Source organism: Martes martes (genome assembly GCF_963455335.1).
Source record: "Martes martes genome assembly, chromosome: 11".
NCBI classification, from domain to species: domain Eukaryota; kingdom Metazoa; phylum Chordata; class Mammalia; order Carnivora; family Mustelidae; genus Martes; species Martes martes.
The window spans coordinates 107,308,930-107,334,352 of record NC_137899.1 but is presented as its reverse complement, the minus strand read 5'-3'; the positions used below and the strand labels follow the sequence as shown (position 1 = coordinate 107,334,352).

The 25,423-nt window shown below is 48.2% G+C and overlaps 1 protein-coding gene across 1 annotated transcript in view; it reads left to right on the top strand.

Moving 5' to 3' along the window:
• PTPRN2 (protein tyrosine phosphatase receptor type N2) overlaps positions 1-25,423 on the top strand; it is a gene marked incomplete at both ends in the record, with an annotated part of 716,654 nt that overhangs the window by 234,482 nt on the left and 456,749 nt on the right. The window contains 2 exons of the mRNA XM_080818767.1: positions 10,075-10,177; positions 24,932-25,094. Of these exons, the coding sequence (XP_080674893.1) occupies positions 10,075-10,177; positions 24,932-25,094 (266 nt within the window). The remainder of the gene's footprint in view (positions 1-10,074; positions 10,178-24,931; positions 25,095-25,423) is intronic.

The following is a 25,423-nucleotide window of genomic DNA, read 5'->3' as shown; positions in this document are numbered from 1 at the left end:
GGTGCCGGGGTCTTCGGCCGGCAGGTCTGTGGAGGCATAAAGTTACTCGGTGCCAAGTGGGACCAAAGTTGGTCATGACCAAGTCAGCAAATTAAGTTGACGGTCACACTGCTTTCAGCCGGAATATCCCTGGGAAAATGTACAAACCAGACTGATTTCTTGCAGTTTGTAAACCGCCTCTGAGAAGGTTTTCCAGAGAGACAGAGAGAACCATCCCGGAGAGTGACGCCATCCTTGAAAGTCTTGGATGTAGAGGATCCTGTGTGACTTTCCAACAGTCTTCCTGCCTCCTTGGGATGCTTCAGCTGCTCCTCGGGCTGTGAGCACCTGAGCAGACCCGCCTCCGACCCAGCCTGGCACTGGCACTCCCTGGTCTCACGCCAGGCTCACGGGCTGGACCGCACGGCCACCTTCCTGCTCGTGAGGGGCAGCCCTGCTGACCGCCCCGGTCCCCACCGCACACCGTCCTGTTGAGAAGACGTTCTCTCTCTACCTCGGGTCCTCCCTGGTGCTGCTCACCAGGTCCCTCCTTGCCGGAGGGGAGAGAAGGCACTAGCTCACCGGTGTCGCTCTGTGATTTTAAGTCGTGTCTTCCCTGGACCCTGCAGACAGGCTAGGCCCGTATCTGCCCCATCCCCTCCTTCAACCTGATCGCTCACGCTCTGCGACGGACCCCAGGGCTGGGTCCCTCGTGGAATAAAACGCCCCCTGATTTCATTTCTGATTCCGGGCTCTGATTTCTCTCTGGATGTTACCCGGTTTGAAACAAGTCCTCTCCCACTCCCCGGGGACAGTCTCCTCCTGGCTGTCTCCACCCCGCACGGCTTTCCTCCCCTGGCAGAGCCCTCTGGATCCTTGTCCCAAAACTGACAGAGGAACACCCGTGCCTCTTTCCTTGGGCGGATTCTCCCCTCTCCGTCCCATTCCCTGCTGGCTGGTCTCCCAGACTCCCGTTTCTCTGCACGCCACGCGCAGTGGGAGGGACACTTGGGACGGCTGCCGGTGGGGCCGGCTTTCCGGCACTTGCTCGGGGCAGGGGACGCCTCCCGGAAGTTCTTAGCAGAACTTAGCAGAGCCACGAAAACCCTTCCAGGGCTGTCATTCACCCGGCTCTGCTCCTCTGCTCCTCGGCCTGGCACGGTCCCTCCAAACAGGCCTGCCGCTGGCAGGAGTATTTTCGGCCACGGGAGTCCGAGGGTGTCACGGGAAGTCGTAAGAAGTGGAGTGGCACCGAGGGAAGAGGACAAGGTGGGACAGGCTGCGTGTGGAGCGCGCACACGGTTGGGGTGAGTGGTATTTTGTCTCCTGGCCAGATGCGTGCCTTCTCTGGACACGACGGGCCCAGGGACCGCAGGCGGCTGTCTCGCTTTCCCCTGGGCGTCTCGAACTTCCTTGTTTGGGATTTGGTTTGCCGTTGGCTGACTCATTGCTTAGAAGCAGGGTCCACGGCGCCTTCTACCATCTCCTCACCGGCTGTGTTTTCCAGCTTCGCTCCCAGCCCTGTCTACGCACCTGCCACCTTCTCTGTGTCCGCTGCCTCCGTCCCCAGATTCATCCTGTTGGAAAACAAACACGGGCCCTGCCCCCAGGCTCGTGTGCTCCCTCCGTCCCCCTCCTCTGGGATCGCCTGTTTCCAGCGGGCAGGCCAGTACACCTGGCTGCCAACCTTGACCTTGACCCCTGCACCGCGACCCCCGGGTATAGCTGATAATCCTGCTTCCGGTCCCGCTTCTGAAAACTCGTGAGCCGTCCCATTGCCAGTGTCTGCGTTGTAGCCTCGTACCCCCGGGCGGGCTGTGTGTGCACCTGTTGCGTTTTGTCTGCTGCCTTCAGTCCGTGTCACAGAGCAGGAGGAGTAAAACAGGAAGCACTGAGAACAGGGCTCGGTCTGGCCCATGGTTAAGGCTCAGTAGGTAGATACTGTTAATTTTATAATTTTTATTATGTTCATATTGTTATTTTTGTCATATTTGCAAGACACGTTGGATGTTTATGTTGAAAGTTTTCATGGCTCCGCAGTGAATGCAAAGCACCAGCCCTTCTGAGCTGGGATCCAAGGGGTCCTGGGACCGCACGCTGTCCCCTGACCCCTCTTCCGCCCCTGCACAGACTCACAGCCTTCCCGGGCCGTGCGCTGTCCTCGGGGCACAGCACGTGACTGCACCACCTTCACGTCTTTCTCACTCTCTCCTGCCCTCTGTCAGACTTCTAGCTGTCCTTCCTGCCCTGGTTCAGAGACCACTTTTCTCTTCGAAGCTTTTCCTAGTTCTCCACCCCAAATGAACCTCTTACCTTCTCTATTCCTATAACCGTTTGTTTATAACTTTATAATGTACTCGTCACACCCTGGCTTGGATCTTAGCTGATGATGTGCCCTTCCGGGTCAGCGCTAGGCTGTGACTGGTAAAAGTCACGGGTCGTGTCCGTTCTCAGGTGTCCTGTGCCTGATTGAGAACAGCGGAGTAGGTGATGTATGAGGGAAGTCACGCGGCGTGTGACCTCTTTGGACTGGCTCTTTTCATTCGGTGCCGTGTTCTGGGGACCCGCCCGGGTTGTGGTGGTGTTGGCAGCTCAGCCCTCGGTCTTGCTGCCGAGGACCACCGCACGGGGTGCCGGGCTGTAGTCTGTTGGACACGTGCCCCCGGAAGGACCTCTGGCCTTGCTTCGAACATTTGTGTGCAGGTGTTTATGTGAACATTTCTTTGGGATAAGTGGCGAACGGTCAGTTGTTGCTCTGTATGAAGTGTGCTTGTTTAGTTTTTAGGAAACTGCCCACGATCTGTGTCGTTTCACAGTCGCCTGCAAATGCAGAAGTGAGCCAGATGCTCACGCGCTCGCCGGAACTCGGGGCTGTGGCGTTTCCTGCTTAGCCCTCCTGGGGGGTGGTGCGGCGTCTCCCTGCGGGTTTTGTCTTGCGTTTCCCTGACGGCTGACCACGCTGGACGACCTTTCGTGAGCTTGTTTGTCATCTGTACATCCTGTTTGAGGAAATGTCCCTCTGTGTCTTTGAGCCTTTCTCTAACTGGACGTTTTTAATCTTTGCGTTTGAGAGTTGCACGTTCCAGGCGCTGGTCCCTTCTTGGCCGTGTGGCCTTTCCTTGTCTTCCCGAGAGTGTCAGCGAGGTCCAGTCGGCCATCCCTCTGCGGGGCGTTTGGTGCTGAGTCAAAGGTGTTTTGCGTAGCCCTGGGTCCCATAGATTGTCTTTTTTGTTGTTCCCAAGATGTTGGTTGTTTTACATTTTACATTTAGATCCACGATCTACTTGGTTGTTTTTGTGTGTAAACCATGAGACTGATGGTGAAGGCTCTGGTTTTGCTTCTGGCTGTCCAGTAGCTCCTGCACGTTTGGTGAAAGGCAGGTTTTCAAGCATTAAGCTGCTTCTGCACCTTTGTCAAAACCCACCGGGCACATTTGTATGGGTCTATTTCTGGGGTCTCTTCTGTTTTATTGACCTGTTTGCTCTGCTGATACTACGCGGTCTTGATTACGGTGCTTACGTCCTAAGACTCGGAATGCGGTCGCCTGGTTTCTCCTGCTTTCTTCTTCTTTCCCCGGTCTTTCCAGCTCCTGCGACTCGACCGCTCTGTGTAAACGGCTTGTCTGTATCTGCAAAGCGCCTTGCTGGGACTTTGACAGGAATTGTGTGGGACCCGTACACCAGTCTTCACTGTTGTGTTCAGACCTCTGACTCATGAACGTGGCATGACCGTCATTCTTTCGGTCTTTGATTTCTCTCATCCACGCTGTGTGGTTTTCAGCACACAAGCCCGGCGCGCGTCACATTTGCACCTAAGCATTTAATGTCTTGAGGGGCTGTAGATAGTATTTCATTTTAATTTCAGTGTCAATGTGTTCATGGCTGGTTTATAGAAAAACAACTTATTCATTCTAGAAGTATGTTGAAGACTCATCAGGATTTTCCACGTAGAAATCACCTCACCTGGAAATAGGTAATTTTGTTTCTTCCTTTCTGATCTGCTTGCCTTTTTCTCTTTATCTTGTCCTATTGCGCTGGGTGGAGCTTCGAGCTCTGTTGAACGAGAGTGCTGAAGGGGAGGCGTCCTGGACTTTTCTAGATTGTAAATGGAAGTCCAGTTTCTCGCCATTAGCTACGATGTCAAGTGTAGGCTTCCGTGGATATTCGTTATCAAGTTGATGAATTTCCCCTCAATTCCCATTCGTCTCAGATAAGTTTTCATCACAAATGGGTGCTGAGCGTCTTCAAATACTTTTTCTGCATTGATAAGATCATGTGATTTTTTTCTAGCTTATTACTGTGTTGGATTACATTGATTTATTTTGGAATTTTGAACCAGCTTTGCTTATCTGGAATAAACCCATGACATAATTGTTTTTATGTATCGCTGGCTATTATGTACTGATATCTTTCTTAAGAATTTTTATGTCTATATTCATGAGGGATATTGTCCTATTGGTTTCTCTTTGGTCTTTGTTTTTAGTATTAGGTTAGTCTTAGCTACATAAAGTTAATTGGGAATTATTTCCTCTTCCGTATTCTGGAAGGGATCGCCCACAATTCGTGTTAATTGTTCCTTAAATATTTGGTAAAATTCTCCAGTGACGTCATCTGGGTCTGTACATTTCTTTTTGGGGAAGTTTTAAATTATGAATTCAATTTCCTTAATAGTGATAGGGCTGTGAAATGGTCTATTTTATATTGGGTGAGATGTGGTAGTTTGTGTTTTTTGGGGACTTGGTCCAGTTCATGGAAGTTGCCACGTTTATGTGTGTAGACCTGTTTTTTCCCTTATGAGGTCTTGCAGGGTCTATATTGATATCATCTGTTTTGTTGCTGATACTGGTAATTTGTGACTGCTTTCTTTTCTCCTTTGCCAGTCTCGCTAGAAGTTTGTCAATTTTGCTGATATTTTGGGGGAACTGGCTTTTGTTTTCACTGACTTCTGTTTTTCTTTTTTCTGATTTCAATGATACTGATTTCCAGTCTTTATTATTGCCTTCCTTCCACTTTCTTTGAGTTTATTTTGCTCTCCTTTTTCTACCTTCTTGATATGTACATTTACATGATTGATTTGAGACTTAATTAAAAAAAATGTGAACATTTAGTGCTAAAAATTTCACTCTTAGCCCAGCTTTAACTGTATCTCACAAAATTTTCTTGTTGCATTTTCCTTTTCATTCAGTATTTTTCCCTTGGATTTTCTTTGACCCATGGGTTATTGAGAAGCTTGTTTAATTTCTAAGTGTTTGGAGATTTTCTTATTCTAGATATGTTATTAGTTTCTAGTCTGACTCCGTTGTGGCTGAAGAATTCACTTCAGATGATTCTGATTCTTTTAATTGTGCCGTGATTTGTTTCTTTGTCCAGGCTGTCATCTCAGTCCGTGTTTGTGGGTGCTTGAGAAGAGTGTGTGCTCTGCTCTTCTTGGGAGGAGTGTTCTATAAATGCTGATTGGAACTGCTGATTGATGACCATTTTCTTCTCCAGCTTTGCCGATTTTCTCTCTATTTGTTCAGTTGCTAAAAAAGTGATGTTGAAGTCTCCAACTATAATGGTGGGTTTGTCTGTTTCTCCTTTCAGTTCTGCCAGTTTCTGCTTCACGTATTTGCAGCTCTGTTGTTTGGTGCATATATATTTAGGATTCCTAGGTCTTCTTGGGGATTTGCTCTTTTATCATTATATAGTATCTCTCTGTCCGTGGTAATTTTGTTTGTTTTAATGAGTCATTTATCTGTTATTACTGTAACCACTGCTACTTCCTTTGATTGATGCTTGAGTGATAATCTCTTTTGTAGCATTATATTTGAACTGAGCCTCATATAAGCAATGTATAGTTGGATCATGCTCTTTTAATCCACGTAGTCAATGTCTTTTCACTGAGATATTTGGCCCTTTTACATTTAATGTAATTATTGATATGTTAATTTTACTATTTATTTTCTGTTCTTTTTTTTCTCTCTTCTTTTTTCTGCATTCCTTTAGGGTTATGTAAACACTTGGTAGAAATCCCTGTTGATTTGTCTTATAGGGTTTTGAGTGTATCTCTTGATAGTCCTTTTAGTGGTTGGTCAAGATATCACATTATATATACAGAACTAATCCCAGTATATAGTTGTTATTTTACCAGTTAGAGTAGGGTGTAGACAACTTACCTCCCTTTATGGCTCTTCCCCTCTCTTTATTGTAATTATCTTGAATGTTTCCTCCACACACATTTAGAAGTACAACAGACAGTGTTGTCGTGTCTGCCTCAACAGTCAAACGCAACTGACAAGACTCCAGAGAAGGAAAACTAGTCGCCTTTACTTTCCACATTCTTTCCTCCTTCCTGATCCTTCAAAGTTCCTTCTTCCATCTTTGCCTTCTGTTTAAGTAAATTTGTTTAGCAGTTGTTTTAGGGCACATTTGCTGTGAGCAGTAGTCTCATTTTTCCGTTTTTGAGAATGTCCTAATTTCCCTGTCATTCTCAAAGGATTTTTTTTATTAAAGATTTTTATTTCTGTATTTGTCAGGGGGAATACACAAGCAGGGGGAGTGGCAGGCAGAGGGAGAAACAGGCTCCTCGCTGAGCAAAGAACCCAATGTGGGACTCGATCCCAGGACCCTGGGATCATGACCTGAGCCAAAGGCAGATGCTTAGCTGACTGAGCCCCCTAGGAGTCCCCTTGAAGGATATTTTTGATGGGTATCTGGATTGGTAGATGTTCAGGATTCAGGGCTGGTTCAGGATGGTTCCTTTCTTCCAGCACTTGAAAAATGTTGTGTGATTTCCTTGTGGCCTCTTTGGTTTCTGTTGGAAAATCCTTTGTCATTGGGTTGTGATTCTCTCATAGGTGAGGTGTCATTTTTCTCTGGCTGCTGTCAAGATTTTTTCTTTGCATTTAGTTTTCAGAAGTTTAAGTGTGTGTCTTGGAGGAGATTGGGTTTACCCTGTTCGGGTGCTCAGCTTTGTGAATCTTTAGGTTTCTATCTCTTGCCAAAGTTGAGTTTTCAGCCATCATGTTTCCAAATGCCCTTTCAGCCCTGCCTTCCTTGTCTCCCCTTCTGATGATATGGATGTTAGATCTCTTATTATAGTCCCACACTCCCTGAGGCTCTGTCCATGCTTTTCCCCCTCCCAGACTATTTTCTCTCTGATGTTGGAATTGGGTGATTTCTGTTTTTTTCCTGGTTTGTGAATTTTTCCCTCCGTCCCTCATCCTCCCATTTAGTGCACCTACTTGAGCTGCTTATTTTGGTTACTGTCTTTTTCATTTATAATATTTCCATTTCGTTCTTTCTATATTTATTTGCTGAGACTTCTTACTCCTTTGCTAAGCCTTCTAGTTTTTCATTTCTTTCAAGTATGCTCATAACTGTTCATTGAAACAGTTTTATTAAGGCTGCTGTACAATCCTTGGCGGGCAATGCTGGCATCTTCCAGCCTTGGTGTTAGTGGCTGCAGACTGAGGTCATCCCAGTTCTGGTGTGACAACGGATTTTCTGTCGAAACCTGAGCGTTTTAGTCTTCTATTCTGCAACTCTGGATCCATTTAAGCCTCGTGGTTCACAGCTTTTTTGGACACTCTACCAGCCACTCCGGCAGACTGGAGTTAGAACAAATTCCCAAGACGTGGTGGTGAGCAGGCAGGCTGGCGGCCGAGCGGTGGGGAAATGTGTGTATGGGGGGTCTCTCTTACTAACCTGGAGGTGGAAGTCCAGGTTCCCCACTAGATTTATGCTGGTATCTGAGGGAAGGGGTCTTGTCCAAATGCTGGGCAGGATGGATGGGGGAGTTTGAACTCCCCATGTGTTCTCCCTGCGGGGTCTGACATGGGGTGTGCCACCCACTCGCTACTTGACTGCTCCGCTGACCCTGACAGGGTCAGGGGAGGTCAGGGGCCTCATTCTGGCTTCATAAAAGAGGATGCAGGGGCCCCCTTGGTCTTTGTGAGCATGGGCATGGGTGGGCTCTGCTTTTTTTTGGTGGCTTCTGACAGGAGGAAAGCTGTTAGCGTCTGAAATGTGCTGAGTCAGTCCTTTCCTGGCCCTCTGGCTGGGGACAGGTGACCTCAGGGTTTCACCTGCCCTTGGTGCTCCCAGGTCGCTGCCTCAGTTCGTTTGAGGTGCACAGGCCAGAGGACAGCCCCGGGAACCCCGCGTGTGTCGCTCCTCTGATTCCCTGGGAGCACAGCAGCCTGTGTCCTGTCCTCCCTTCACAGCCTCCCGTACACATCATCTCCAGGGTTTTCCTTGTGCCTGGTGGGAAGGGCAGGGGAAAGTACCTGTTCTCCATCGTCCTGGAAGCAGGTCTTCTCTTCCCAGGGCTTAGCTCCTCCAAGAGGCCTTCGAGAGGCGTTCAGAGAGGACATCTGACCCCCAGTGTATGCGTTGCTTTGGTTTCTATATCCAAGAGCCCAGTTTCTTCCTGTTCCCAGGAAAGCTTCGAAGCCAGTCTAGGGGCTCAGGGTCCCTCCCAGACGGCCTGTATATGACACCTTTGTCAGTTGGCCAACTGTTGTGACTGCATCCTCCTCACGGACCCCAGAATCGACATAGCTCAGACTTTTCTGCTCTTTAGGTAAAAAATACCATTGATGTTTTATTATTTTAAATTTTACAGAAGAAAGTTTTTTTTATAGGAACTTCCTTTTGTGCTCTTGATTTTTCTGTTTCCTGATAGGTATTAAGACCCCCCCCCTTCTGGAATGGCGTGTTTAAACTGTGCATATTTCTAAAATCTGCAGAGCTGGGTATTTCGCTAACACTGCGACTGTGCTTTTGGCTGAGAAGACTTCCTGGGTCTTCAACCAGGGGGTGACAGTCCCACAAGCTCACACTTCATATGGGTGGTTTTTTTAGTTGCTCTTGGCAAATGGAAGAGTTGTGCGTATTACGACGTACAGTTAACGCTAAGCGAGGGTAACAGTGACTGTGGGGTGCGTCTCCTGCTGCGACCCGTTCTCTAAATGTTATATTCAAGCAGAGCAGCGTAGAACAAATTGCCACAGGAGGCCAGCCTGTTTGGTGAGTTTTCCCGTCAGCTTCCCTTTAGGGTAGTGCCTTTCGAGTTTTAGAAATGTTCCAACTGTTTGAATTTTGCCATTTGTAAGTGTGAAAAAAAAAAGTTAGATTTGCATTTGAAGAAAGAATTCAAGTGTGTTCACGAAGGCAGCTCGTATCAGCTGAGCTCTTCTTTTCATGTGGTTCTCGCAGCAAGTTCTGGACCCCCTCTCCCACACGCACACACGCACACAAACAGGCACAGAGCCATCCTGATTTGAAGATTTTGGTAATGTGTTTTTGAACAGGGCATAAAAATATATCTCTGTAATTACATGATATTTAGTGATTAGATAATTATGGATAATTGCATGGGGTAGTTCTAAGTGCTAAAGTGTTACCATAAGATCTAAAATGTACAAATTGCATAATAATTATTCTTGGGAGTTATTTGGTAATTCTGAGCATAATTATCATGTGATCTGCAGTGCATGTAATTAATGCATAATCGCATGGATTTTGCCTTCGTAACTACTTCGCTCTTGTTATAAAGCTCTTTGTCATAACATTTGAGGATAAATATAATGTAATTGGCTCCCAGATACAGCACATTAAGCCCCGTGATAATTGCCTTCACAATAACAATACCCTTATTTCATTACAACTGTGTGGCTCTCCGGCAGGCTGGGGCTAGCACGGGTTCCCGAGACGTGGTGGGGAGCAGGCAGGCTCGGGGCCCACTGGTGGGGGAATGAGCACACGTCTGGGTCAGGTGACCAGAGCCTTTCCGCGAGAAAGTCTGCGTCCCTCACGGGGACACCTCCCTCTTCCAAGTGAAGTGTGCCCCGGGCGACAGCTCCTAGCGTCCGGCCAGGGCACCCCGTGCCTCGTGCTTCTCATCTGGCAAAACTCCCCTCCTATTTCTGGTCTCGTTTTCTCGGAGACGGCGACTTGTGTAAGGAGAAGACCTTAGTAACACCGCAGTGAGGGAGACATGGGGGGCTGACGGCGTCGAGGGCAGACTTTGAAATGGCAGCAGCTTATCCGGAGACGGAAGTAAGGGCTTTAGCTCAGCTTCCGGGTTGATAACGCAGCTCCCGACTTCCCCCAGGCTTCACGTGGCAGGACGACTACACCCAGCGTGTGATGGCCCAGGAGCTCTCGGACCTGCCCTACGCCTACCCGCGGCATCTGGAGGCCTCCGACACAGCCAGGTAAGCAGGTCGCTCTCTGGCCGCAGCCCGGCCCCGTCGAGCTTGTGTCTGTCTGGACCTGTTGTCTTTGTGGCGTGGATGGTCCGGAGGGTGGGAAAGTGCAGGAGGAGCGGGCGGTGCTGCCTCTCCCGCGGGTCCTGGCCCGGGTGCACAAGGCGCATCGGCACGACCCTCGAGCCGGGAGCCGTCCTCACGACGGACGTCCCCGCGGCCCTTCCCCTCCCTTTCCCAAGAACGCTGGAAAGCCCTGCCTCTTCAGAGCCTTGGCTGGAGGCAGAAAAGTCAAGATTTCTCATTTCCCGGTAAGAATTTATGTTCAATTTAGTGCAAAAATCAGAATTTAGTCATGACGGTTTTCCTGTTGCCAAAACATAGCAACCTATACTGAGCTGCGACACCTCATTTCATCCCCACTGCACGCTCTGAAGGGTCCCTAATGCCCGTCCTGGCCTTGGAGGGAGGGGAACGGAGACGGGCAAGGTGGAAACTTAGTCCGAAGACTGACCACAGGGAGCCCCGGGGTTGTGTCACGCCTCAGCCGTGGTGCTAGATTCTTCGAGGCCTTCTGCAAAGGCTTCGGGAAGTTTGGAAGGTCTGGTTTCCCCCCGAGAGAGACTGTTCTGAAACTTGGGCTAGAAAAACCTCAGTAGCACAGAAACGTGAGTATCTGCCTGAAGCTGGTGTTCCTCCGCCGAGGGAAGCAGCGAAGCCACCGAGAGGCTCATTGCCAAGTGCAGGGACCGCGAGCGACCACACCTAAGGGACGTGGACACGCTGAGAGCACATTTTCCGCGTCAGCCTTCCGGGCAGCCGCACCGAGTTTTCTGGGGGCCGGAGACGTGTGCTGCCGCTCCGTGCGCCCGGCCTGTCTCCCTCCGGGGCCTCCTGCGGCAGAGGACGTCCGTGCCAGTCGCGAGCGAGTGTGAGACTCTCTGTGGGGAGGAACGACCCAGACCAAAGTCCGGCTGCCTCGCGCTTCCGCGATTGTCCGGGCGATTGCGCGCTGCTTGTACTGGTCTTTCCACCTGGGCGTGTCCGGGCTGCCCGCGGCTCCCTCCGACGGAGGAAGATCTAACTTCACTACCCCTGAGGCGCACCAGCCCAGACGAGCTGGAACCCACGGTGAGCAGAGAACGGGCTCCTTGTGCGGCCAGGCAGAGACACCAGAGCGTGGTGTCCCCCAAGACCAGCCTTTGCAGGCGAGGTCAGGCCGTCGAACAGACCCCAGACGACTACCTTCTTACCAGCACCAATACTGTCATTTCTAAAAGTTGCCGGTTTTATTATGAAAAATGATACCTTATCTTTGCTGTTTTTTTAAGAAGTGAGATTAAAAGTTTAAAAATATCTATATTTTAGGTTGGAATTTTCTTCATGTTTTAGATATGAATTTTTTATGCATGATCTTTGCTCACGTGAAAAGTATTTTTGTATTTTTCTGTTTTATTTCAGTTTAGAGCCTTTATATTTAAGGCAAGTAAGTTTTCATTTATCCTATTTTGTAGAAATATTTTTGGGGTCTGTAGCATGGAAGGCAGTTGCTGATGAAGACAGTTCTCCTAGCCGTCTCTGGGCCGGGTTTTTAATTTATGTCTTTGACAGGGTTGAGCCTAAGTAAACCAGCCGTCCCAGCTCTGAAAGCAGAGCCCGTCTCGGGAGACTTGATGGGGTATCCCCAGGTTCCTGTCCATCCTACTCCTGGCTCTGTCCCTGAGGGACGGGTCTTCCTCGGCCGCATGAGAAGGTCCCTGTGTCCTCAGGCTGAGGCTGGCGTTGTCCAGTGGGATTCACCCCGGCTTAGAGGGCAGGCGGAGGGGGTTAGGATGGTAGTGGGACCTGGCGGAGGGTCTGATCCCACAACCCCCCTCTGCTCCGTCCTGTTGCGCTGGTGGCTCTCCACGGTTATCCCTGTCGCTCCTCTCAGTGCTGTGCGCCTCTGTCACGTACTCAGACCTCCAGATTTCGGGTGTTTCCTGTTGGCACTCTGCCTGATGGACCATCTCGGCAGCCAGGATGGGGGCACATGGCCCTGCTGTCGTCCTGGCTTTGTCCCTCCCTGCAGCTGTGGTCACGGTTAGAGTGTCGTCATGGTACGGATAGTGGTTTTCCCTCTTTTCACAACATTTCTGCAGAACTTTCTTTAGCACTGAAATTATCTGTTTCCTTGTGTACGTATTTTTTATACTCCTCCTTTGAGGTATGTCTCCTAACACTCTCATTGTCTTCCAAGGCTGTTGGTAAAACGTTTTTATTGCGTGAAATTGAGGCATTTGTATTTTTGTAGAGAACAATCATCCTTTTCATAGGGATCTCCAAATTTATTAACTTGGTATGATATTTAGAATTGTATTAAAATTTAAAAAACCATTCAATGTACATATGTTTGTCACATTTGTCTTTATTAATTTCTTTTGCTTTTTTAAAAATTATTTTTATTAACATATAACATTTTATTTGCCCCAGGAGTACAGGTCTGTGAATCGTCAGGCTTACACACTTCACAGGACTCACCATAGCACATTCCCTCCCCAGTGTCCGTAACCCCACCACCCTCTCCCTACTCCCCTCCCCCCAGCAACCCTCAGTTTGTTTCCTGAGATTAAGAATCTCTTATGGTTTGTCTCCCTCCCAATCCCATCTTGTTTCATTTATTCCTTTCCTACCCCCCAGAACCCCGACTTTGCCTCTCAGCTTCCTCGTATCAGAGAGATCATATGATAATTGTCTTTCTCTGATTGACTTATTTCACTCCACATAATACTCTCTATTTCCATCCATGTCATTGCAAATGGCAAGCTTTCATTTCTTTTGATGGCTGCATAGTATTCCATTGTGTGTTTGTGTGTGTGTGTGTATACATACATACACACATATATATGTATACACACACACACACACACACACACATATATGTGTGTATATAGACACACATACCACATCTTCTTTATCCATTCATCTGTTGATGGACATCTAGGTTCTTTCCATAGTTTGGCTATTGTGGACTTTGCTGCTATGAACATTGGGGTGCAGGTGCCCCTTCGGATCACTACATTTGTATCTTTAGGGTAAATACCCAGTAGTGCGATTGCTGGGTCATAGGGTAGCTCCATTTTCAGTTTTTTGAAGAACCTCCACACTGTTTTCCAGAGTGGCTGCACCAGCTTGCATTCCCACCAGCAGTGTAGGAGGGTTCCCCTCTCTCCGCATCCTCGCCAGCATCTGTCATTTCTTGACTTGTTAATTTTAGCCATTCTGACTGGTGTGAGGTGGTATCTCATTGTGGTTTTGATTTGTCTTTCCCTGATGCTGAGTGATGTGGAGCACTTTTTCATGTGTCTGTTGGCCATTTGGATGTCTTTGCAGAAATGTTCATGCCCTCTGCCCATTTCTTGATTGGATTATTTGTTGTTTGGGTGTTGAGTTTGATAAGTTCTTTATAGATTTTGGATGCTAGCCCTTTATCTGATATGTCATTTGCGAATATCTTCTCCCATTCTGTCAGTTGTCTTTTGGTTTTGTTGCCTGTTTCTTTTGCTGTGCAAAAGCTTTTGATATTGATGAAATCCCAATAGTTCATTTTCGCCCTTGCTTCCCTTGCCTTTGGCGATGTTTCTAGGAAGAAGTTGCTGCGGCCAACGTCGAAGAGGTTGCTGCCTGTGTTCTTCTCAAGGATTTTGATGGATTCCTGTCTCACACTGAGGTCTTTTATCCATTTTGAGTCTATTTTTGTGTGTGGTGTAAGGAAATGGTCCAGGTTTGTTCTTCTGTGTGTGGCTGTCCCATGTTCCCAACACTGTTTGTTGAAGAGACTCTCTTTTTCCATTGGACATTGTTTCCTGCTTTGTCGAAATGGGGTTCGGGGTCCATTTCTGGGCTCTCTATTCTGTTCCATTGATCTATGTGTCTGTTTTTGTGCCAGTACCATACTGTCTTGATGATGACAGCTTTGTAATAGAGCTTAAAGTCTGGAACTGTGATGCCACCAACTTTGGCTTTCTTTTTCAACATTCCTCTGGCTATTCGGGGTCTTTTCTGCTTCCGTATAAATTTTAGGATTATTTGTTCCATTTCTTTGAAAAAAATTGATGGTATTTTGATAAGGATTGCATTAAATGTGTAGATTGCTTTAGGTAGCACAGACATTTTCACCATGTTTGTCCTTCCAATCCATGAGCATGGAACGTTTTTCCATTTCTTTGTGTCTCTCCTCAATTTCTTTCATGAGTACTTTATAGTTTTCTGAGTACAGATTCTTTGCCTCTTTGGTTAGGTTTATTCCTAGGTATCTTATGGTTTGGTGCAATTGTAAATGGGATTGACTCCTTAATTTCTCTTTCTTCTGTCTTCTTGTTGGTGTATAGAAATGCAACTGACTTCTGTGTATTTTATATCCTGAGACTTTACTGAATTTCTCTACAAGTTCCAGCAGTTTTGGAGTGGAGTCTTTGGGTTTTCCACAAAAAGTATCATATCATCTGCGAAGAGTGATAGTTTGACTTCTTTGCCGATTTGGATGCCTTTAATTTCTTTTTGTTGTCTGATTGCTGAGGCTAGGAATTCTAGCACTATGTTGAATAGCAGTGGTGATGGTGGACAGCCCTGCTGTGTTCCTGATCTCAGTGGAAAAGCTCTAGTTTTTCTCCATTGAGAATAATATTTGTGGTGGGTTTTTCATAGATGGCTTTGATGATATTGAGGTGTGTACCCTCTATCCCTACACTTTGAAGAGTTTTGATCAAGAAAGGATACTGTACTTTGTCAAATGCTTTTTCAGCATCTATTGAGAGTATCATATGGTTCTTATTCTTTCTTTTACTAATGTATCACATTGATTGATTTGCAGATGTTGAACCAAACTTGCAGCCCAGGAATAAATCCCACGTGGTCGTGGTGAATAATCCTTTTAATGTACTGTTGGATCTTATTAGCTAGTATTTTGATGAGAATTTTTGCATCTGTGTTCATCAAGGATATTGGTCTGTAATTCTCTTTTTTGATGGGGTCTTTGTCTGGTTTTGGGATCAAGGTAATGCTGGCTTCATAAAATGAGTTTGGAAGTTTTCCTTCCATTTCTTTTTTTGGAACAGTTTCAGGAGAATAGGAAATATTTCTTCTTTAAATGTTTGGTGGAATTCCCGTGGGAAGCTGTCAGGCCCTGGGCTCTTGTTTTTTGGGAGATTTTTGATGACTGCTTCAATCTCCATACTGGTTATGGGTCTGCTCAGGTTTTCTATTTCTTCCTGGTTCAGTTTTGGTAGTTTATATTGCTCTAGGAATGTATCCATTTCTTCCAGATTGTCACATTGGCTGGCGTATAGTTGCTTATAATATGTTCTTATAATTGTTTGTATTTCTTTGCTATTGGTCGTGATCTCTCCTCTTTCGTTCATGATTTTATTTATTTGGGTCCTTTCTCTTTTCTTTTTGATAAGTCTGGCCAGGGGTTTACCAATCTTATTAATTCTTTCAAAGAATCTGTTCCTGGTTTGGTTGATTTGTTCTACTGTTCTTTTTGTTTCTATTTCATTGATTTCTGCTCTGATCTTTATGATTTCTCTTCTCCTGCTGGGTTTAGGCTTTCTTGCTGTTCTTTCTCCAGCTCCTTTAGGTGTAGGGTTAGGTTGTGTATTTGAGACCTTTCTTGTTTCTGGAGAAAGGCTTGTATCACTATATATTTTCCTCCCAGGACTGCCTTTGCTGTGTCCCACAGATTCTGAACTGTTGTATTTTCATTTTCATTTGTTTCCATGATTTTTTCAATTTTTCTTTAATTTCCTGGTTGACCCATTCATTCTTTAGTAGGATGCTGTTTGGCCTCCATGTATTTGAGTTCTTTCCAACTTTCCTCTTGTGATTGAGTTCTAGCTTCAGAGCATTGTGGTCTGATAATATGCAGGGAATGAACCCAATCTTTTGGTGCCAGTTGAGACCTGATTTATGACCCAGGATGTGGTCTATTCTGGAGAATGTTCCATGTGCACTAGAGAAGAATGTGTATTCTGTTGCTTTGGGATGGAATGTTCTGAATATATCTGTGATGTCCATCTGGTCCAGTGTGTCATTTAAGGCCTTTATTTCCTTGTTGACCTTTTGCTTGGATGATCTGTCCATTTCAGTGAGGGGGGTGTTAAAGTCCCCTGCTATTATTGTATTATTGTTGACGTGTTTCTTTGATTTTGTTATTAATTGGTTTATATAGTTGGCTGCTGCCATGTTAGGGGCATAGATATTTAAATTTGTTAGATCTTCTTGTTGGACAGACCCTTTGAATTTGATGTAGTGTCCTTCCTCATCTCTTATTATAGTCTTTGGCTTAAAATCTAATTGATTTGATATAAGGATTGCCGCCCCAGCTTTCTTCTGATGTCCATTAGCATGGTACATTGTTTTCCACCCCCTCACTTTAAATCTGGAGGTGTCTTTGGGTCTAAAATGAGTTTCTTGTAGACAGCATATGGATGGGTTTTGTTTTTTTATCCATTCTGATACCCTATGTCTTTTCATTGGGGCATTTAGCCCATTTACATTCAGGGTAACTATTGAAAGATAACAATTTAGTGCCATTGTATTGCCTGTAAGTTGACTGTTACTGTATATTGTCTCTGTTCCTTTCTGATCTACTACTTTTAGGATCTCTCTTTGCTTAGAGGACCCCTTTCAATATTTCCTGTAGGGCTGGTTTGGTGTTTGCAAATTCTTTTAATTTGTGTTTGTCCTGGAAGCTTTTTATCTCTCCTTCTATTTTCAGTGATAGCCTGTCTGGATATAGTATTCTTGGCTGCATATTTTTCTCATTAATGCTCTGAATATATTATGCCAGTTCTTTCTGGCCTGCCAGGTCTCTGTGGATAGGTCTGCTGTCAACCTAATATTTCTACCATTGTATGTTACAGACTTCTTGTCCCGAGCTGCTTTCAGGATTTTGTCTGTCACTCAGACTAGTAAGTTTTACTATTAGATGACAGGGTGTGGACCTATTTTTATTGATTTTGCGGGGGGGTTTCTCTGTGCCTCCTGGATTTTGATGCTTGTTCCCTTTGCCATATTAGGGAAATTCTCATTATAATTTGCTCCAATATACCTTCTGTCCCCTTCTCTCTTTCTTCTTCTTCTGGAATCCCAATTATCCCAATATTGTTTCATGTTATGGTATCACTTATCTCTTGAATTCTACCCTCGTGGTCCAGTAGTTGTTTGTCTCTCTTTTGCTCAGCTTCTTTATTGTCCATCATTTGGTCTTCTATATCACTAATTCTCTCTTCTGCCTCATTTATCCTAGCAGTAAGAACCTCCATTCTTGATTGCACCTCATTAATACCTTTTTTGATTTCAGCTTCGTTAGGTTTTATTTCTTTTATTTCTCCAGGAAGGAATTTTATTTCTCCAGACAGGGTTTCTCCAATATCTTCCATGCCTTTTTCAAGCCCAGCTCACACCTTGAGAATCGTCATTCTGAACTCTAGATCTGACATATTACCGATGTCTGTATTGATTAAGTCCCTGGCCATTGGTACTGCCTCTTGTTCTTTTTTTTTTTTTTTATGGTGAGTTTTTCTGCCTTGTCATCTTATCCAGATGAGAATATATGAACAATAATAAAATACTAAAATGGTGCAAAAACCCTTTGGGTGTATTTTGGTCTCTTAGAAGAAACTACCTCCCAAAATTTTAAAGAAAGAAAACATATATATAGAAAAAAAAGGGTAAACACGATGAAGGGATGGAATATGACTGTAAAAATGAAAATTTAAAAAAATTCTAAAAAGAAATTGATAAGATAAGTTGGTTGGAGAAAGAAAGAAGACCAAAAAAAAAAGGGGAGAGAATGTGCTCAGGCTGGATACTAGATCAAAGCTCTGTGCTAGATTTAGGGTATATTTTGATCTATTAGAAGAAATTGTATCCCAAAAATTTTTAGGAAAAAAAACCCCTATGTGATTACAAAAAATAAGGTTAAATACAATGAAGGATAAAATATGACTATAATAATGAAGGTTTAAAACGATTTTTTTTAGAAAGGTACTGTTAAGATAAACTAGTTAAAAAATGTTAAAAGAGGAAAGAGGAAAAGTTAAAAAAATTAGAATAAGAAAAAAAAATTTAAAAATTTAATTTAACTTTGCAAGACTAAAGGATCATGGGGAGAAAGCCATGAATTCCATGCATTGTTTTCCCCGGGCTCTGGAGTTCTGCCGTTCCCGTTGATCGGTGACTCAGTCTTGGCTGGATGTTCTTGCTGATGTTCCAGGGGAGGGGCTACCGCAGTGATTCTCAAATGTCTTTGCGCGAGGGGGAACTGCACTGCCCTTGCCGGGGGCCGGGCTAAGCAATCTGCTCTGGTTCGCTCTGGGGAGTTTTTGTTCCCTGAACGCTCTCTGTAGAGCTATTTTAGAAAGTGGTTGATTTTCGGTTCCTAGAGTTGCTGCTCTTATCCCGGATCACCTCCTGAGTTTGTAGGTGTTCAGAGTGGTTTGATGACCCGCTGACCTCCTGTGACCTGATGTCATCTCAGTCTGCTACTTCTCCGTCATCTTGCCTGTCTCCACCTTTGTCATTTTCAATGTCTGTATTTATTTTTAAGTGAGGCACTATTCACTTTTATTTTTAAGCTTTAAGTGGAATTTAGTAATTCATCAGTTGCATACAAACCCCAGGGCTCATTCCTCACGTGCCCTCCCTCATGCCCATCAGCCAGTTTCTCCATCCCCCACCCAGCTTCCCTCCAGCGACCCTCCATTTGTGTGCCCTATGTTTACCATGATTTTTAAAATTAATTATCTTTTGGAATTCTTATTTCTGCTATCCTTATACCTGTTGTTTTTTAGGTTTTTTAGACCTATTGTTTTTGTTTTTATTTCTTTAAAGATTTTATATATTTATTTGAGAGAGAGACAGAGAGCATGCAGGAGGAGGGGGGGAGGGACAGAGGCAGATTCAGGCCCCCCACTGAGCAGAGAGCTCGATGTGGGGCTCGATCCCAGGAGCCTGGGATCATGACCTGAGCCGAAGGCAGACACTTCACGGACTAAGCCACCCAGCACCTTGAACCTATTGTTTTTTAGATAAACCTTCTTGAACATTTTGTTCACGTTTTTATTTATTCTTTTTTTTTAAAGATTTTATTTATTTATTTCATAGACAGAGATCACAAGTCAGACAGAGATCACAAGTAGGCAGAGAGGCAGGCAGAGAGAGGGGGGGAAGCAGGCTCCCTGCCGAGCAGAGAGCCCGATGCGGGGCTCGATCCCAGGACCCTGGGATCATGACCTGAGCCGAAGGCAGAGGCTTTAACCCACTGAGCCACCCAGGCGCCCCTTATTCATTAATTTTTTATATATATTATATTTTGACTTGTTGAAATTTCTCAGACAGAAACTGTTTCTGTAAATTTTCCTTTTGTTGTTAATATATTTTGCCTTAAACCCTTGAAGGCTCAGACATGGGGCATGTAAGGGTTGCTGGGCCACATCGTCCTTGGTGACGGCTGTATCCATGGTCACTTCCGGAGGGTGCCTTGGTGGCCTTAATGCTTTTTGTCTTGGATTCTGTTTTTCTAAAATTAGTACTGTGATTCCTGTTTTCTCTCTTAATTTGTTGCCTAATGAATCTGGTTGTCCTTTAAAATTCACCCCTTGGACGCTCTCTATTTTCTGTGCCACTTTCCCGAGCCATGTCTGCACAGCTTTCCTGAGCAGGCCTGGGCTACTCGGTGAGGCCCGGGTGTCTCTGGCCCCTGGAATGTGACTGTCTGACGTTCTGACGCTTCTGCCTTCTATCCCCTGGCACTGGTCCACGTGCTGCTTCTGGCCCGGAGAATGCCAGCACCTAGCACGTGCCTTTCACGAGGTTGACATTTGGCCAATATTTGTGGAGTCAGTGAAGGAAGGACGGAGTGAATGACCTGCTGATGCTTCGAATTATTACATGGGCAGCCGCACCAGCTGAGAACTCGTCCTCGCCTCCGTCAGTCCACAGGGAGTGCATTCCATATACTGGGCTCTAGAGCCTTCTGTTCTTGATGGATTCGCGCGGACCCACAACTGGCCGGAGATACACTTGGCGTGCTTCACGCAGGACAGCTGACCTGTACAGAGATTAACCGGCCCGGATGAGGTTGGGATTGTGCGGGGTGCCCGGCCCCACCCTTCTCCTGACCAGAGTGAGCGCCGTGTGTGAAAGCAGCAGGGGGCCCAGCACGGATCACAAATCCCAGACATGAGGAACAGAGGGAAACGGGAGGGGTCCCTGAGAGCCAAAGCCTGCCGTTTGCCGATGCTCTGAGAGCAGGAGGCCAGCAGTGTGTCTGGGGCTCCCGCCAGTTCACACGGGACTGTGCCCGGGAGCATCGCAGCAGGTGTCTTTGAAGGGTGTATGTGGAGAGTCAACTGTTGTCCAGTTACCGTTCCTGGGAGAGGAGTGAGACCGGTTCATCGTGTGCTCTCTAAAGACTGTCTTCCTAGTCTGGGTTGTTTTCTCTAGCAAACTGGGGCCTCTCGTGTTGTCTGGAGCCAGAAGATCAGTCACGCAACTGGAAAAGGGAGAAGTTGGACGCGTAAAACAGTTTTAGTGTTTTTGAGGTGGAAAATACATACTTACCAGGTTTTGACCTACTTGGAGCAGAACGAAGGGCGAAAGCCCATCTGCAAGTTAACTGGTCCAGGACCGCCCGGCGAAGTGAGAGCCACGGCCGTCCCTCCAACACCTTACAGTGTGGCAAACCGACCCACCCGCCATAGACCTGCTGGGAAATGAACGACACTTTAGAGGCACTTTTATGAGCTTAGCAGTTGGTGCTGAGAAAAGACAGACTACCAGCGACGTAAACCGACTTCAGTTAAGATACACCCTGACCCCACACAGCACGGGTTCCATCCGCTCAGTGATGGTCCGGGAAACTCTAGCCGTGGTTTGAGTCAAGGAACCATGAGGTCCTCCTCATTGGCCCATGTGTGAGGTCCAATTCGGTATAGCCTGAAAAACCGGGCAACTTTATCCATGAGATGATTAAATACAAGAAGAGTATTTTCTGTAAGTCCCAGCTTTTATGAAATACATACAAACACCACACCTAACAGCAGTGATCCGTTCTTGAAAACCAGACTTCCTACGTGAGAAAGCTAGCCAGGATCCTGGTCCCATTACTGTAGTTGGGAAATCTCTGATGAGTTACAGACCACCTAACCCTCAGGAATGTCCTGAAGGGGGTCACATCCACGCTAGAGACCCACGTGTAAGTCACAAACTACCGTGTTTGTAGGAAGAACTGAACGTACTGTTTCCTGGTCCCTAAAAGTAGAAATGATTATTACCAAATTGGGCATTTTATTTGCAGTAACACAGCCTAACTCAGAGTACAAGACGTGTACACAGACGGAACACAAATACAGATACACAGACACACACACAGACATATCCAGAAACATGCATACACATATGGGCACGCACACACCCAGACAAGTAGACACATATGTAGACACACGCATGGGACTGAGAGTGGGGAAACTCCATGTCCCCACTTTTCCTGCATTTATGGCTTTTTCTAAGGCCTCCACTGTGCTTGGGGAACTGAGGGCCGTCCTGACAGCGCATCAAAACACCTCACTTCTGGAATTCTCATGAGACTTTATCATAGTTGGTATACTTGTAAGTAAAAGTGAAAATCGAATGATTGCTTAAAAATGAAGTGCCTCCAAACGCAAAGGTCAGGTCAGAAAGGGTGGGAAGAGCTGAAAACAGCAGATGCGTCCGTGACCCCCGTGTGCGCCGTGTTTCTAGACCTCATTCTGACATTGGGTGAGCTGTGCCATGTTTCTAACAGTCTGGGATATTTTTGTTCAACGTCAAGGGCACTTCTGGCAGATAATTAAAAAAATACAAATTTTGAAACTGAGTATTTACTTACATGAAGGTCAAATGCATTTAGTATGCGAAAAAACCCACTTACATATATTGCTATGTAAATGTCAGAGCTATAATCGCTTACAATTATTTATTATTCAGAAATCAGCTGCCACAGTGATGAACACCCACAACGGAGAGCACCATCTGAGGTTAGAGTTGCTGTAGGAAACATGTCCCGTTCTTTCTGCACGAGCAGTATTCGTGGCTGTCGAAGAGGCCAAACAGAGACGGGGAGAATCGTGTTTTATATAACTTGAAAACTCATTTTCCTTAAAAAAAAGGGGGGGGGAATAAGACTTTTTTTTTCAAATTAGCCCATGATTTGATCACCCCATCACACCAGAATGATCAGTTTCGGACCCTGAACTCACTTTCACTGGTAACAGCCCCAAACACTAGCATTTCACATCATTAACCTGTGAAGTGACACTTGAAAACTGCATTAACTCGGGATGTCGTGGGTGTGTGCGCGTTCACTCACTCAGCCCGCACGGCTGCCTTCAGGGGAGGCTGGAAGTCCTGGGGCCGGTGCAGGGGCGAGGAGCAGAGAGGAACGTGAGCCCTTCTCTCGGGCGGCGTACGTTCCTGTGAGAGGAGACCTGGCAACAGAAGCGCGTGGTCAAGGAGGCCGCTTCTGCTGGGAGCGAGCGCTGTGGGGCCCACGTTCCGGGGCGCTCTGGGGAGCAGTGACGAGAGCCTGCCTCCAGCCGGATGCTGGGGACGCGTCCCTGAGCACGAAGTGACCGAACGATCGGGGAAGTGGGATGCAGCTGGAGGTTTCAACCGTGAGCGATGGGACCCGGGGTCCTCTCCCCAGAGGCCCCCGTGGTTCCGAGCAGCAGCGGCGAGAGGCAGAGGCTCAGGCTCCTGCCACCCCGGCCGCCCAGGCCTGACTGCACGTGTCCCAGACGAGCCGTGGTGCAGGGGGAGACGTGGACGGATGGGGGGCGTATTTCTGGGTCAGCCTGAGGGAGTGCGTGGACGTGCGGCTACGGAGGAGCGCAAAGACGGACAGCGGTGAAGCCTGTGGTCTACGGCCAGAGCGGCGTTGTCACCTGCCGAGATGGGTGGTCAGCGGGCGTAGCAGGGCCAGCCGCGGGCGGCACAGCGAAGCAGAGAAGGGGGCGGGGAGAAGAACTTGGGAGGAGACGGTCTGGGGAGCTGCCGGCCGCTCCAGATTGCACGGCTGTCGGGACCAGGAATTCGCCGTCAGGCTGCCCTTCTCGGGGACCCGAGGTCAGAGTGTGTGACAGAGGCTCTCTGCACAGAGCGTCTAGCTGTGTGGTTTCCTGCCCCATTTAGGATGCATCTTGGCCCTTGGGGACAGGTGACATGCACACAGCAGAGGTGTCTGCGGACGGGGATGCCCTGGTCACTGCGTCTGGGCTGCGAGAGGGGTGGCCCCAGAGGTCAGCTCTTCAGTCAGGGCGATGGGCGGAAGGGAGCCGATCCGGACAGGAGGCCACTGAGGGACAGTGTGAGTTCCCATGTCCGTGTCCTGGCACCTGTTCAGACTGTGGCCCTGACCGTCTGCAGGTGGCAGGCCACCAGCTGCCCCATCTGTGCCCCTAGTTAGGGCCAAACATGCGGCTTCACAGCCATGTCCATCTCACCACCATTTGACAGACAAACAGCCGGCATCCGTGTGTCATCCGGCCTCCGGCCCGTCTGCCCAGCATGGCCCATGCCCACACGTGGCTTTTTGGTGGCGACAGTTCCATGACTGGAAACATCTGGCCCCGCCTTCGTCTCCCGCTGTGACCCGTCACAGACCCGGCGGCTCCGTGGGTCAGACGCTCCGCCTGGGCCCCACTGAGCGGAAGCCCGGGCACGGCGGGGCCCTTCTCACGGGCCAGGCTGGGAGCGTGTCCCCCTTTTGCGTTCTCTGGCTGGAGGCCCAGCCTCCCTCGGGGCTGGGAGTCTTCCTCCGAGACGTCGCTCTCACGCCACCCTCCACCTCCTCGTCCTCTTTTAAGGGCCTGTGATCACGCTGGGCCCCGGGGGACGCAGATCGTCTCTCTGCCTCAGGGTCGGCCGACTGTGGACCTCCCGCTGCCCCGCGGCCCCCTGCCCGGGAACCCAGCACGTTCACAGGCCGTGGGGGTCGGGAGTGGCGTCTCAGGGTCACTGTAAACCACGCGCGGGAGTTTCCCTGCTTCCTTGCTGTGTTGCCTCTGGGCAGCTGTGCATGTGCAGTGTCTGGAGGTTTTGGGAGGTGGCGGGACGCAGGAGGGCCCGGTTTTCTTACCCCTCCTGGGCACTGGGCCTCCGTGACCGGGAGACACGCCCCTGCCCGGCTCAGTTCTGCGGCCTCCATCTGCGCCCCGGCCGCGAGGCTCGGTGCCGGCCTGCCCTCTCTCAGACCTCACACCTGCTCTCAGCTCTTTGTTTCGCTTTTGTCTCCTCTGCTGTCCCCCACCCCCCAGCCAGTCCCCTTCCCTAGACCTCAGACCCCCCTCCGTGTAGACCCCCGGCTCCCGGGCCGCTGCGTAGCCCACTCTCTGCTTCTCAGATGCTGGCGGACTTGCAGGAAGTCCGTCTGTAGCTGGTCTCCCATCCCCGGGGCTCAGAGTGGCCAGGCTGGGAGCACACTCCAAGCCTGACCCTCTCCGGGGTCACTCATCAAGGTGACAAGGGTGCATCAGAGCACCAGGCTCCGGGGGTGCATGAGAGCCTCAAGCCCGTGGCTGACGTGCGCCGGGGGCAGGATCTCACCATCTGGCCACGAGGCCCGTGTCCTCGCTCGGCACCGAGGCTGTCCCGTGTGCGTTCATCTTGCGTGAAGCAGATGCCTGGACGGCTAAACCATGTGGACAAATGTGGGACTGGCTCACGGTTCTCTTGGCTTTTCAGGAGCTTGGAGCGGAGTGCAGAGAAGGAGCCGAGGCCCAGTCTGCGGGAAGCCGGTGCCCTGGCCAGGGCTGTCCAGCGCTACTTGCCATACCTAGAGGCCCTGTCGCAGGCCGCGGCTCTGAACGCTCATCCCACGACCGGACAGGACAGACCAGCAGCTCAGGTGACCGTCATCACTCGCCCTGTGGCCGGGCACGTCTCTTACCTGCCGCGGGCTGTTTTCTCTGTGTGCACACCAGGCCTGACCTCGAAGTCCTGGGCATTCACTGGTTTCTCTCCTGTGCCGTGCGGGTCGGGGCACACGCAGAGAATGGCCCTGGACCCTTTTACAGTTGCACACGCGTGCTCACGAGTCCGGCAGTGGCCGCCCACCCACCGTCTGCACTGAGCACTCAGTGGTCTGGGTCGCTTAGGGGTGAGGGTCTTTGGGGCATCCCGGGACGGGAGCCCTAGAAAGCCCACCATCAAACACAGACATGACACCTGGAGGCA